General features: G+C 36.3%; 1 protein-coding gene across 1 annotated transcript in view; it reads right to left on the reverse strand.

The window, feature by feature from the left end:
* Positions 1 to 14072, reverse strand: part of ATP11C (ATPase phospholipid transporting 11C (ATP11C blood group)) — a 186763-nt gene that overhangs the window by 36146 nt on the left and 136545 nt on the right. Inside the window, exons 21-23 of the mRNA XM_080909665.1 lie at positions 10559 to 10661; positions 8899 to 9044; positions 2074 to 2133 (exon numbers count right to left, since the gene is read on the reverse strand). Coding sequence (XP_080765791.1) covers positions 2074 to 2133; positions 8899 to 9044; positions 10559 to 10661 — 309 coding nt within the window. The remainder of the gene's footprint in view (positions 1 to 2073; positions 2134 to 8898; positions 9045 to 10558; positions 10662 to 14072) is intronic.

A 14072-nucleotide genomic window follows, 5' to 3' on the forward strand; every position in this document is an offset into this window, starting at 1 on the left:
TTTGTGTGTGTGTGTGTGTGTGTGTGACTATGAATGAGTGAGTATAAGTGTGCATGTGTGTGTGAGTGTACTATATGTGTATATATGTATGAGTGTACTATATGTGTGTATATGTTTGTGTGTGTGTATGTGAGTGTATATGTATCTGTGAGTGTATGTGTGTATGAGTGTACATGGAAATGTGTATGTGTATGTGTGATTGTGTATGTGTATGAGTGTGTATATATGAGTGTGTGAGAGTGTACTGTATGTGTATATGTGTGAGTGTATATATTATGTGTGAGTGTGTGTGAGTGTACTATATGTGTATGAGTGTGTATATGTATGTAGGAGTGCGTGTGAGTATATTGTATGTGTATATGTATGCTTGTGTATGTATGTATATGTGAGTGTGCATATGTGTGAGTGTGAGTATACTGTATGTGTATATGTGTGTGAGTGTGTGTGAATGTACTGTATGTTTATATGTGTGTGTGAGTGTGTATATGTATGTGTGAGTGTGTGTGAGTGTACTGTATGTGTATATGTGTGTGTATGTGTGTGTGAGTGTGTGTGTATTGTGTGTTAGTATGTGTGTGTGTGTGCACCACGGCATGCACATAGAGGGAGTTGGTTCCCTCTTTCACTGTGTGGGTCCCAGGAACTGAGCTGTCATCAGGCCCCCTGACAAGCATGTGGACCACTCAAGCTTCCCCTACTAGTTGTTTTGTTTTTGAGGCAGGATGTCACTCCATAACAAAGTCAACCTAGGCTGGCCTTGGACATAGAACAATCCTCCCACCACAGCTTTCCCAGTGCGGGGACAGCAGGCGTGAGCAATTAAAGTTTTTCAAATAAATAAATACAATAGAAGGCAAGTTTGCACGGTCACATATGAACAAAGCAGCAAGAAACAGCCAGGTGTGGTGGCTTAAGAGGCTGTGGCTGGAAGATTGTGAGTTCAAGGCCAGCCTGAGCTACAAGATGAGTTCCCGCCTCAGAGTGTGATATATATATGTGTGTGTGCTAGTTTATAACATACTCTATTATGTTTGCTTTGGAAAGTACCTATTTTCACTAATGAGTAAATTAAAACGGCAACTCCTCAGGTTGATTGGTGTGTAATTTAGTCTTACATTTGCTTCAAACAAAAGAAGCATCAATCTACTTTTGCTTCAGGAAGGAAATGTAAGGTTACGTGAGAGTTAATTGCAATTCTTAGATGCATAATTTGAGGAGACAGAATGTCCTACAAACAAGGTTTATTTGATAATACTGTCATCTTATTAAACCTATTACAAATGTATCCTTTTCATGGAAAAAACCGACAATATCCTAGCTTTGCGAAAGAAAACAAGTTTTGTTTTGTTTTGTTTTGTTTTTTTTTTGGTTTAAAATAGACTCAATTTCTACATTTTCATAGTCCACTCTGAATTCCAGAAAGTAGCTAATAAGGCTATGGATTGAAAAGGACTACACAAATGCACTCCAAACACACAATAAAGCATGCTGCTGCCAGCACTAACTCAGGTCCAAAGTAAAAAGTAAAGATAAATACTTTATATCACCTCCTCAGAGACCAGCCATCCCCTTACCTGGAACATTTCTAAGATGTCTGCTTAGTTTCTTCCCTAGGGTACTCATCTCTGTCTGCATGTTCTTTTATAAGAGAGACTGGTCCCGATAGCTCTTTTAAAATAGTAGCCTCTTACCTTGTTACAGCATATCATTTTATCATTATGTTTTTATAACCTTTATATTTTCCCCCAGAGCACTAATATAGTATCACACATCAAATATTTAATTGTCTGCCTCTTCCCCATCACTATATTGCAAGTTTTATATATGATAAGACATTTGTTTGGATTATTGTAATATCCTAAGGGAAAAAATTACTTTCTAGCATTTAGGATCAAGATAAAGCTTACTTCTAAATTTGAAAATTCGGTCATAGATACTCTAGTCAAAGACAGTCATAGCATGGTTCCCCAGCTTGGCAACATCATTAAAGTGCTTATGGACTAACCAAATTTCTGAGTCAGTCATCATTACAGTTCTTGTATCTGCCACATTTCTACTAAGAAGGGAACGTACCTGTTGTGAGAATCCACAGAAGAATTGGTACAAAAACTGTGGCAAAATGAAGCAAAGGTTCTGGAAAATATTAAGACAAAAGTTAGTATTTTCACTCAACTTTAAAACGAAGCAGCACTGTACAAAGTCATTCTTAAGTCCTTCTAATGTTAGAATGCTATAATTCTCTATTGCAAAGATGTAAAGAAATTAGTTTCAAATGAATAATTTACACTAAGATTAACTTTTGCCCTTACCTAAGTAAAAGAGGATCTCTCATCTATGAGAACCTCTTGCTATTTTCTAATTTTTCCTTTCTTTCAAGGTTTCACACTATAGTCCACGGTATCTCAGAACTTGCTATATACTCTTATCTGGTCTCAAACTAATAGTTTCCTTCTGTTTCAGCCTCCTAAGTGCTGGATTGCAAGTATATGACACCAGACAGAAATAAAAATCATTTGACATGATTTAACACCTAGAGTATTGTCCATTAAATATAAATTGGATTTATACAATCACTAGACTTACATAATATTTAAAGTATGTATTTTTATCTTAGTGTCTGTGCTGTATCCTGTTCAGAAAGTATTTTCCTATGTCAATGGGATCAAGGCTATTTCCCACTTTCTCTTCTATAAGGTTCAGTGTATTGTATTTGGCTTTATGTTGAGGTCTTCTGAGGTGGAATTGAATTTTATGCATGGTGATAAATATGGATCTATTTGGATTCTTCTACATGCAACCGTTTAGTTGAACCTGCAAATTATTTTAAAGATACTATATTTTTCCAGTATGTATTTCTACCTTTTTTGAAAAAATAAGGTGTCCATAGATATACAGATTTATGTCTGGGTGTTCAATTCAATTCTATTGAACAACATGTCTTTTTTTCCCTAGTGCTAATACCACACTGTTATTACAATAGCTCTGTAGCACAACTTGAAACAGGGGATAGTGAGACATCCAACAGTTCTTTTACTATTTAGGATTATTATAGTGGTTTTAGGTGTCTTGTATTTACATATGAAGCTAAAGATTGTTCAAGATCTGTGAAGATTTTGATGCAACTGCATGGAATCTGTAGATAGCTTTTTGGTAGTTTTAGCCCTTTTAACTGTGTTAACCCTACCCTAACCCAAGAGCATGGGAGATATCTCCACCTCCTGATAGCTTTTTCAATGGCTTGAAGGATCTTTGGTTTGGTGAGGTCAAGACTTGGTTTCTCTGTATAGCCCTGGCTACCCTAGAACAAACTCTGTAGATCAGGCTGACCTCAAACGTGGAAAGATTCACCTGCTTCTGCCTCCTGAGTGCTGGGATTAAAGGTACAACACTACCACCTGTCTGAAGTTTTTAGTATACAAATTAGAGTTACTCCAAGATATGTTTTTTGTTATCTGAGGCTAAGGTGCTGTTTCCCTGATTTTTTTCTCAGCCTATTTGTCACTTGTATATAGGTGGGCTACTAATTTTTTGAGTTACGCTTCTTTTCAGATAATTTACTGATGATGTTTATCAGTTATAGGAGTTGCTTGGTGGAATTTTTGAAATATATATATGTATATATATGTGTGTGTGTATGTATATATATAATATATATGCATATGTGTATGTACATATAATCTGTAAATGACAATCATCTGTGGATGACCATACTTTTGATCTCTGTCCACTGTTCCCCATAAAGCTTCAAGTACTCTACTGAATAGATATGCAAAGAGTGAACAACCTTTTCCTGTTCCAGATTTTAGTGGAATTGCTTTGATTTTCTCTCCATTTCATTTGATGTTGATTATAGGCTTGCTATAAAGATATGTTCCTTGTACCCCTAAATTCTTAGTGACTTTTATCATGAATGCTGTTCGATTTTGTCAAAGGCCTTTTCAGCATCTAATAAAATGATCATGTTTATTTTTCTTTTAGTTTGATTATATGGTGGATTACACTGACAGCTTTTTGTATGTTGAACCATTCTGCATCTCTGGATAAAGCCTATTTGATCTTGGTCTTAAGGATGAATGGGATCAAGGCAAAGTAGTATTCATTTTAAACATATATGGTAAAGCCAGGCAAAATGGTGCATAGCTGTAGCTCTAGAGCTCAGGTGGCAGAGGCAGAACAATGGCAAGTTCGAGGTCCTTCTGGTCTACATAGGGAGGCACTGTTTCAAACATAAATATACATTTAAAAGAGCAAGACCACCACAAGAACATAACAATCCAAAATTCATATATGATAAGACAGTGTCAGACTGAGGGGTTACCATAACAGACAGAATAATGATCAGACAACAAAGAGCAAAAATTCTAAGAGGTAAGTTGGAAAGTAGTATATTCTAAAGTTCCCTGGTTGGATTACATGAGTAAGAGTGAATGAAGAAACAAACACAAACTTGTAACTAAAGTACTCTATTAATGGGGAAAGACTTTGAAAATGGATAAAAAAGATGGCTCATCGGCAAAGAGTTCCAGAGATGACACAGGCTTTTTTCCATCATACAGATGAACAATGACCTTAATACCAGCTCCAGGGTCACAACGTGCTTTTGGGCACCTACACACACACACACACACACACACACACACACACACACACACACACACACACACACACACAATTAAATATATATCTTTTAAAAAGAAGAGGGAATACATTTTTTTAATGCTAAGCCAAAGATAGTTACAAGAGTAGAACTTTCTGGACAAAAGACAGTTGTATAAAAGGAACAGTGGTGAGTAAGTAATGTAGATGATAACGAACACGGAAAGCATCATCTACATAAACAATCTCTAATATATCCTTTGTTGAGAACGAGGCCTTAACAATTTCTAACCATTGGTTAACATTTGGTAAGTTAAAGCTTGTTTTGTTCTTTTAACAGAGCATTCATTCCATCTGGTGGCATATGCTTGAATTACAGGCTAAAATCTATCTGGAGGCAAATCAAGCTTTTTGGAAAAGTCAGATTATCAAACAAATCTACATGTCAAATCTTCATGGGAACCTCCTATTTTGGAAAGGCCAAAAGCAATAATCAGTGATGCCAAGCTCAACAGACCCTAACTCTGAAGGAGATTCCTGGATTTAACCTACTGTAGAAATACAGTTCTCATACTTCCTAGCTGTAGAACCAAGACCAGTTATAGCATTTCCCTGAGGTCTAATTTTTTAAAGTATGGGATAGTTTATTTAAGGCATGGGGAGGGGAGTTGAGGAAGGAGTAGAGACAGAGAAAGGCAGGGGAGAGTAGAGGCAGGACAGAAACATATGGAAAGGCAGAGGAGGGAGGGGAATGGGGAGAGAAGGAACAGAGAGAGTAAGAGAGACATCTATTTTTTATATATTTAAAAATGAGAAGAGGGCATGTTGTCCCAATGTAGGGGAATGCCAAGGCAATAGGGTGAAGAGGGGGATCAGAAGGGAATGTACCTCTGTGAAGGCAACTGGAGGGGGAGAGGGGATGGGAGCAGGGCGCGGTAAAGGGATAACATCTCAAATGTAAATTCAGAGTATCTAATAAAAAAATAAAAATGAGATACTATAACTTGCATCATAGAAGACTTAATCAGGATTAATTAATTAGTGAAATGCTTCTGTTAAACAATAATCTGTTTTACATACACTGGGTTCATTATTATCATCTAAGTTGTAATCTTCCTTCCTCAATGTTTAGCCCCAAAACTAGTTAATACAGACTGGTAGGCAAATCTGGAAATTTAGGGTGGATGGAGAATACACACACACACACACACACACACACACACATACACACACACACACACACACATTATGCATACATTTTCACTTCTATATACACAGAAACTTATTATCTATAAACATTTTATTTTCCTTACTTTTCCTTCTTGTTTTAGAGACAAAGTCTCCATCATTTACCTTAACTCTGCCTGTTCTCAAACTCATACAAACCAGGCTGGCCTCAGACTTAGGATCAATCACACTCAGGAAGCAAACACTTCCGGAGTGCTGAGATGAAAGGTGTGTGCCACTGTAACTGGCCCATTTTAATGTTTTTATTCAACAAATGCACATATAGGAGCTTTAGCATCTGGTGCTATATGTAGCTGGAATGATCACTGATGATGAGTCATTTGATGAGAAATAGATGAGAGAATGAATGAAGAAATGAAACAGAAGATGTTAGACAAATGGTGGACATCATATAGGTGTGATCTGTAGACTATGTAAGGAAAAACCGGGGAAGACTAATAACAGCTATCAGAAAGGTGATAGCCACAAAGGTCTCTAGCCTAATCCAAAGTGAAATAGGAAACCTTGAAGAGCAGAACAGAAAAAATACTGAATCTGACCTGAAGGGATAGCATAGCCTGGGTAACTCACTCCTCTCTTTGAGAGTGATCACTGAAATAATACTTAAAAGAGAGAGACTCAAAAATCAGCATAATACTCTCAGTAAAAGACAAAGGAAGAAGAAAGAAAGGAGACAAAAGTTATGCAGGAAAAAAAGGGAAAAGGTAGGCAGGAAAAAGGTTTTCTGAAAAACACCTTTTCCTTGGCACTGAACTGAAACAGCTGTAGAATACCATTTTAAAAGACCCCAGCTAAGCTGATGGCTCCAGAGGCTCTAAACAAATTGCTCTGTACTCTCTGGAATCTCAAAGTGAACTATAGTCCAAACCTGACCAACATAATACCTCCACACTATGGTAAAGAAACACTGTCAAAAATCTCATAGTGCTCAGCTAGACATAGTGGTCAGAGACAATGTAAACACAGACACGTTTCCAAAGCAGAATACCCAAGAGGAGACAAACAGCTAAATGAAATAAGCAAACAAAGGATATAAAAACAGAATTCGACAGTTAGAAATACTAAAATAGAAAACAAATAGAAATACTGGAGACAAATTTTCTGTAAGTCAAACGGTAAGCTCCTTAAAAAGCTTCACCGATAGAATGGATCAAAAGGAGAACAGAATGTCAGGGCTTAAAGACAAGGCAGAGGAACTGAAAGATAAGACGACAAAGGTAAGTTAATATGAAAACAAGAGAGATGGCTCAGTGAGTAAGGGGATGAGGCCACACCTGGCATACCCAGGACTTACATGATAAAGGGAACAAATGACTTCTTCAAAATGCTGCAGCACCCACACACACACACACACACACACATATTGAGAACCACAATTGCATAATAACACTAAGGGTGTAGCATTGGCACAAATACTTTGTTAGTAACTAGCAGCTCTCTAATTGGCTTTAAGACCCATTCAACAAGAGGGTAATGATACCTGGTACTGGAAATGTCACTAACTACTGAGGGCTAGTGAAGTCATGGGTTTTAGAAGAGAACATACAACTATCAACTTACTAAATCAGTATTTAACTACACTCTAAACATCTGCTTAACATCGAGGAAACCTTTTATAGAAATGGAAAGATAACAAACATTACAGAAAACTACAAACAATCAAATGCAGGGTTGTGGATATCCAGTCCCAATAGCTACAGCTATAATACAAGTTCTCCACCTAAGGCCAGGGTGTTGTGGTAAATATTAAGATGTGGATTAACCTTTTACCCCGTGCTCGTGCTGGCCGGGGCCATCTGGCACTGCAGGGATCTCTAACTTGGCGCTCCATGCCGCCTCTAAGAACTCAGGCACGGTTCACTCCACCACCCCTGTTACTTCTGCGTGTTCCTTTCCTCCACTGCCCAGTACAAACATGACTCCATAGCCCAGTAACTTATTAAACAGGTTTATATGTTAAATTCTTAATCTACAAACCCTCTACACAGTAAGCTTACAACCAATGGACAATGATATAAACTGCCCTTCTATATGAGACAAATAAACCCATAGAAACACTTAGAAATAATAATAACACCCTTATCAAGCTAGAGATGCACCAAGAAACATACGCATCTGCCTCCACCTTAACATCAACCCACACCAGGGAACACTGAGGAAGAGAGGACAAATGGATCCTCTGTGAGACTGTATCTCCTTAGTACTATTAGAAGTTACACCTACAGAGTCTCACCAAAATTAGCACCTAAAGATCAGCTGAACAAGGACAAAAGGCCACAAAGCTTAAAGCCTATACGAGAAACAACAGGCAACTGAGGAATGTTGAAAATGGGAGAAAGCATATTCCCCAAGGAAGAACACACTAACTGGTTGCTTAATACCAAACTGTCAGCCCTGAAAACACATATGTAACTAACATCTAGATTGAGCAGGTTATATTCAGGAATGAATGTTTAAGTGTGTGTGTGTGTGTGTGTGTGCGTGTATGTATGTATGTATGTATGTATGTATGTATGTATGTATGTATGTATATGCATATGGGAAAGTTTGGAGAAAGGAAAGGGAAGGAAGAAATGATGTAATCATATTACAATTTCATAAATAATAGAAAAAAATCTGAAGTAAAAAGATAAATATATATACAAAACCAGAATCAATAAAATAAGCATTTGATTCTTCAAATTGATTTTATAAAAGGTCCATAAATCCTTAACTGAACAAACTACCTCTTTGCCTGGATCTATACACACACTCTTAATGGATAAAATATTATTATCTATGATTAAATATTAAGTTAAATTTATACTTTAAGACAGATGACTTCAAAATAACTTCAATTTTTTTTATATATCCATAGTAATGCCTTCGGTTTGATGCACAGAAATTAAACTGCAGAGTTTGGCATTGTGGTACACATCTGTAATTCTAGCACATGGGAGGCTGAGGCAGAGGAGTATGTGCCAGTTCGATTCAAATCTGGGCTACATTACAAAATCCTGGTTCAAAAAAAAATCCCCTGCAAAACAGCTAAATTATAAATATTTGATCACATACCTTGTAGAAGAAATATTGTACAAGATGTGCTATTCTCACATAGTATAGATGTCCATGAGCCAATAGCAGTTTCTTTAAGTGTTTAAACTTTGGAACAGAATAATCACTATTCCTGGCTGCTTGACGACCTTCTTTTCCTTTAATACCTAAAGAGAGAATATCTCCATATGGTGCCAATTTTTTTTTTAACAATGACCAAATGCCTGATTTTTTTTTTTATTTTGAAGTTGCTTAAATGTTACAAACCAAGTGTGTACCTTAGGTTTAGTTTTTTTTTTGTAATAAAAATGGGCTTTAACAGTGCTATTGGCACATCAAATAAAAGTATGTTTAACAGATAAGCTATTTATTAATATAATAATATAAAACAATTAAGAATAGTCATTATTTCAAGTACAAAGCAAAAAAAAAAAAAAAAATTATCCGGCAAGGAAAAAGCCACCTGAAATTATTTAATGCCTTCAGGATGTGCTTAATTATGCACAACACTAAACTGGCTATGATATTAAGTCAACTCAGAAGTCTGGGTTTTGTAGTCGGGGAAACCAACGAGAAGACAGTGCATCCCTGTCCCTGAATGAGGCTGAATAGCTACCCATGAATTTTATGAGTCATATTTCCACATTGGGTAATCAATGAGCAAACTTAGAATTCCATCCTAAATCATTCTACTTCTGAATGGGAGAAGGAATCTTGGAATCTAAACATCACTGTAACAATTTCCAAGACATAAATTCTATATGTGCGCCCAATAATATTGGGGTTTTAGCTTGAGTGATTAATAGCAATTGGGTGGGTGAAAACCTCATGGATGTGATAGAAAAATTGTTGGTGTATATGAATGTAAGACTTCAACACCAGAGCCTAAGGTAAATACCACTGTGTGGAAAATGAGCCAATTAGTAATCAGCTCTTAACTTCTAACAGTTAATAATCTCAAAAGAAAGAGAGCGGTTAAGAAGCAGCTTGACTAGAGATGTAAAAATTCTAATAAAATATCATCTATGCTGTCAAAATAAGAGAAAACTACACAATTAATTGTGGCTCAAGTACATTTGAAAAATCCATTTTGTAGCTGGGTGGTGGGGGCACATGCCTTTAATCTCAATACTTGGGAGGCAGAGGTAGGTAGATCTTTGATTTTGAGGCCAGACTGGTCTACACAGAGTTTCAGAATCACCAGAGCTTCAGAGAAACTCTGTTTCAAAAAGCCATAAAAAAACAAAACAAGGGGGCTAGAGAGATGGCTCAGTGGTTAAGAGCACTGACTCCTCTTCTAGAGGAGTCAATTCCCAGCAACCACATGGTGGCTCAAAACCATCTTTAATGGGGTCTGGTGCCCTCTTCTGGCGTGTCTGAAGACAGCTACAGTGCATGTAATAAATAAGCTTAAAAAAGAAAAAGGAAAAAGAAAGAAAGAAAAAAGAAAAAGAAAAAAACCCCCACCTTGCTTGGCAAATATAAAAATACTCTCTAAATACACTATTAGTAGAATCTTGGAATGTTCACTATGAGATGAAATCTTTCATTAGCTTAACAATTATTTTCAAACTCAAATTCCAGATCAGTAACCAAAACAATCTAGAGTAAACATGATTCAAGCTACAAAGCAATACTAATAATAAGACTTTATAGAGGCATCACATTAAATATGTCTTACCTATTCCTACATGGGATTCCAAAATCATACTGACATCATTGGCACCATCACCTATGGACAGCGTTATGGGGCTGCCTTTCAAGTTCTTCACCATCCTGACAATCTAAACATTAAGTACAAAAGAGACAGAAAAGTCAAAAGCAGAAATATACATATGCTTTCAGGTATAAAGTAACAAGTCATTTAAAATACAACACTAGCATCCCATTTGTTTCTAGGTCTGTATATACATAAATGCTCAAAACATTTCCAGCCATGCTTACTAAAAGCTGGCATGTTTCCTTCTTTTGCCATCTTTTCATGTGCTCTTTTAGATTATATTGTGAATGTGTAAGAGTGGAGGTCATAAATTGGATTTGAGGTAACATGTACAAAGCCACTAGAACAAGAACAGAAAAATCGGAACAGTGTTTTGGTTACTTTCTATTTCCTTTTTTCTAAAGACATCTCTTTTAGAATCTTCCAATGAGATAGGGACGCCACAAGAAGGCCAACAGAGTCAACAAACCTGGATCCTTGAGGAGTATCAGAAACTGAACTACCAACCAAAGAACATACATAGGCTGGACTTAGGTCCCCTGAACATATATAGCAAATGTGCAGCTGGGTCTTCATGTGGCTTCCCCCAACAACTGGAGTGGGGGATTACTCTTGATTGTTTCTTCTCTGTGTATAGCATTCCCTTAACTGGGCTGTCTTTTGGCTTTGGTGGAGAGAGAATGAGCCTGGTCCTGCAGTGATTTGTTGTGCCAGGATAGGCCTTCCCCTTCTCAAAGGAGGAGAGGAGCTATGTACATTGATGCAAAAAATAATGTCTTAATATTAATTATGGAGCTTATGGTAATTTTTGTACCTATCTGGCTTCCAATCAAATTTTACTAACGTTGCTCATTACCCAATATGGTTTGTTCTTTCTTTCAGATAGCTACATGTCAAAGGGTAGGTATCTTAACAGAGGTGAGAGTTGCAGAAAAATATTCAAAGTGGGTATACAAATTCAGTTACTTTCCATATAGTATCTTACCTAGATGTGAAAATGATTGCAGTATGGCTCAGTGTTATATTCATGGCAAATATTGAACAAAAATTGTTCACCTCTGGTGTTGTTAAACAAGTTCTGCTTTAGGGTTCTACAAATCTTCCTGGGAAAGTTACTTGTGGAAATATTTCAGTCTAAGCTGTCTTCACACTTGGTTTCAGATAGTCATTGCTTGATATCTATTTATTCTTAGGATTCCTTGAAATTTGGTAGCCTTAACAAGATATAAATGTTTCAGCTGCTAAATAATACTTTCTAAAAAGAATGACCCCTTGATGTCTCTAACTGGTTAGCTTTAATAAAATTCATTTCAATATAAATGAAGTGATTACAAATAATCTACGCAAGAAAGGCCACCATAGTAATTTCTTTAAATAATACTAAGATTTTAGTTGTGTTAAAAGCATTAAAAAATTTTACATGTACAATGCCGTTCGACATAAAAATGAAGTAAAATGTTAGCTTTTTTGTGTTCTGATCTCTCTTTTTCATTTGGTTCCTATAAAGAGCTTTACAAATGATTGTTGGAAACAATCTCTTATTTTTTTTAAGAAGATAAAGCTAAAGAATCCAAACTCCATTCAGTTTTGATGGCCTATAATAATGGTTAACTAATTTGCACTTGGTATATTATGTGCAGCGATGATTTCTATACCTTCAAGATTAAACAATATAGCTTGGAAGGCAATAAATCAAGGGTAACAATGTTTATTAAAAAGTATAGGTTAGGTTGAAAGATTAATTTGCCCTTGTGGAAAAAAAAAACAAAAGGATTTGTGGTAACTTACAATAAAGTCATGAAAGGTTTGGTAAGGTAAACATGGAGTCATTCTCCCATCTCTTCAAGTTACCCATACTAATAGTTTTTCTCTAAACTGTAGGTAGCTTTCAAGAAAAAGAAGTGATTTAACTAAAAATAGTTTTACTCAGCAAGTATGCAACATACCATTCAAAATAATGAAACAGATTATTTACAAATGCAAGTATATTAGATAAACATTAAAGATAATAGAACATGCTATCTGGACAGGAATGCATCTCATTATCCAATTATCCATATAAAAGCTGGTGAGATGGCTCAGTAGGTTAGGACACATGCTACCAAGTATTAAGACCTGAATTTGACCCCTGAAACCCATACAGAGAAGAAAGAGACTTCTCCAAGCTGTTTTCTGATCTCCACATGTGCAACAAAGTACATGTAGCACACAATACATAAGTCAATGTAAAAAAATTCCATATAAGAAAGAAAGCTTACAATATTGAGTTAAAGGAAAATGTTTGTTGATTAGGCATTATTTTCCAGACACCTAATTTAAATTACAAAATTCTAGTAAATTCTGTGTGTGCAGGGAAAAGAATAGGGTATTTCCAGAGGAAAGGAATGACATCCAAAGGCATACATGGAAGTAAAGCTAACACACACTGAAGGAGGTCTGCTGTGATCCTATCAGTGCATTTTCACATACAGATAATAGATTCAGGTCAACATGGAAGTTATGTACAAACAATAGAGCACAGAAAGCACTGGTAGAAAACAAAATGAAGAGGAAACAAAGGAATGCTAGGAGGCTAGTTACAGATGAAGTTTAATGAGCTCTGAAGAAAGAAACAGGCATAAAAGACAAGTAAAATGTACTAGAAAGTATTCTTTGATAGTTAAGGCCACATACACGAGTAAAGCACAAGACGTCAATAAAGGATTTGGATTTAAAAGTTAAAACTCTTATAAGCTTGGTTATAGAAACAAAAGGAAATGCCAAGAAAAATAATGTTAAGCTGCAGACAAGGCAAAGTTGGAACAATAAAAACAATGCCAAGAAGATGGGTTTGTAAGAAACTAATGAAGTAAAATCCCCAAAATTTAGACAGAAGGTAATGACTTAAAGCGATATGGACACAGGAGATGAGAAGGTACTACTCTAGGAAAAGTTACTGCAGTAACAAAGATAAAATACACTGAGGCCCGAATCACAAAATGCTCATGTTCCGAGAAGGAGAAAAAATATGGGTAACACCAAAAGGTTTCCTGAAAATGACAAAAAATGGATAGATATAAATAGACTAGAATATGACATTTAGGGAACAACAAAAAAATGGCTCTAGTAACAGCAATAAATAAGACCACAAAAGAAACAAACTGTTTAAGAACATTATAAGATCTGTTTTATGAAACTATAACTTAATGTGACAGTAGGGAATCAAAATGCCGATGTCTAGCAGACACCTAGAAATAGGAGACTTAATCGTAAGAAAAGTCAAGTCTAGAGCTGTATCAGTGGAAGGCAGATAAATGGCAGAGTTAATGGACAGAAAGGGGAGCCGTGGAAGGAGGAGGAGGAGGAGGAGGAGGAAAGGAGGAAGAGACTGAGGCTATAAATTGAAAGCAAAGGAAAACTTTGCCATGGGGGGAAATCCATTAAGCAGATAGAAAATCCAGGATAATGGGCCAGAAGGAGGCTCCAGATTCTATTC

Source organism: Micromys minutus, assembly GCF_963924665.1.
Source record: "Micromys minutus genome assembly, chromosome: X".
Taxonomy (NCBI): Eukaryota; Metazoa; Chordata; class Mammalia; order Rodentia; family Muridae; genus Micromys; species Micromys minutus.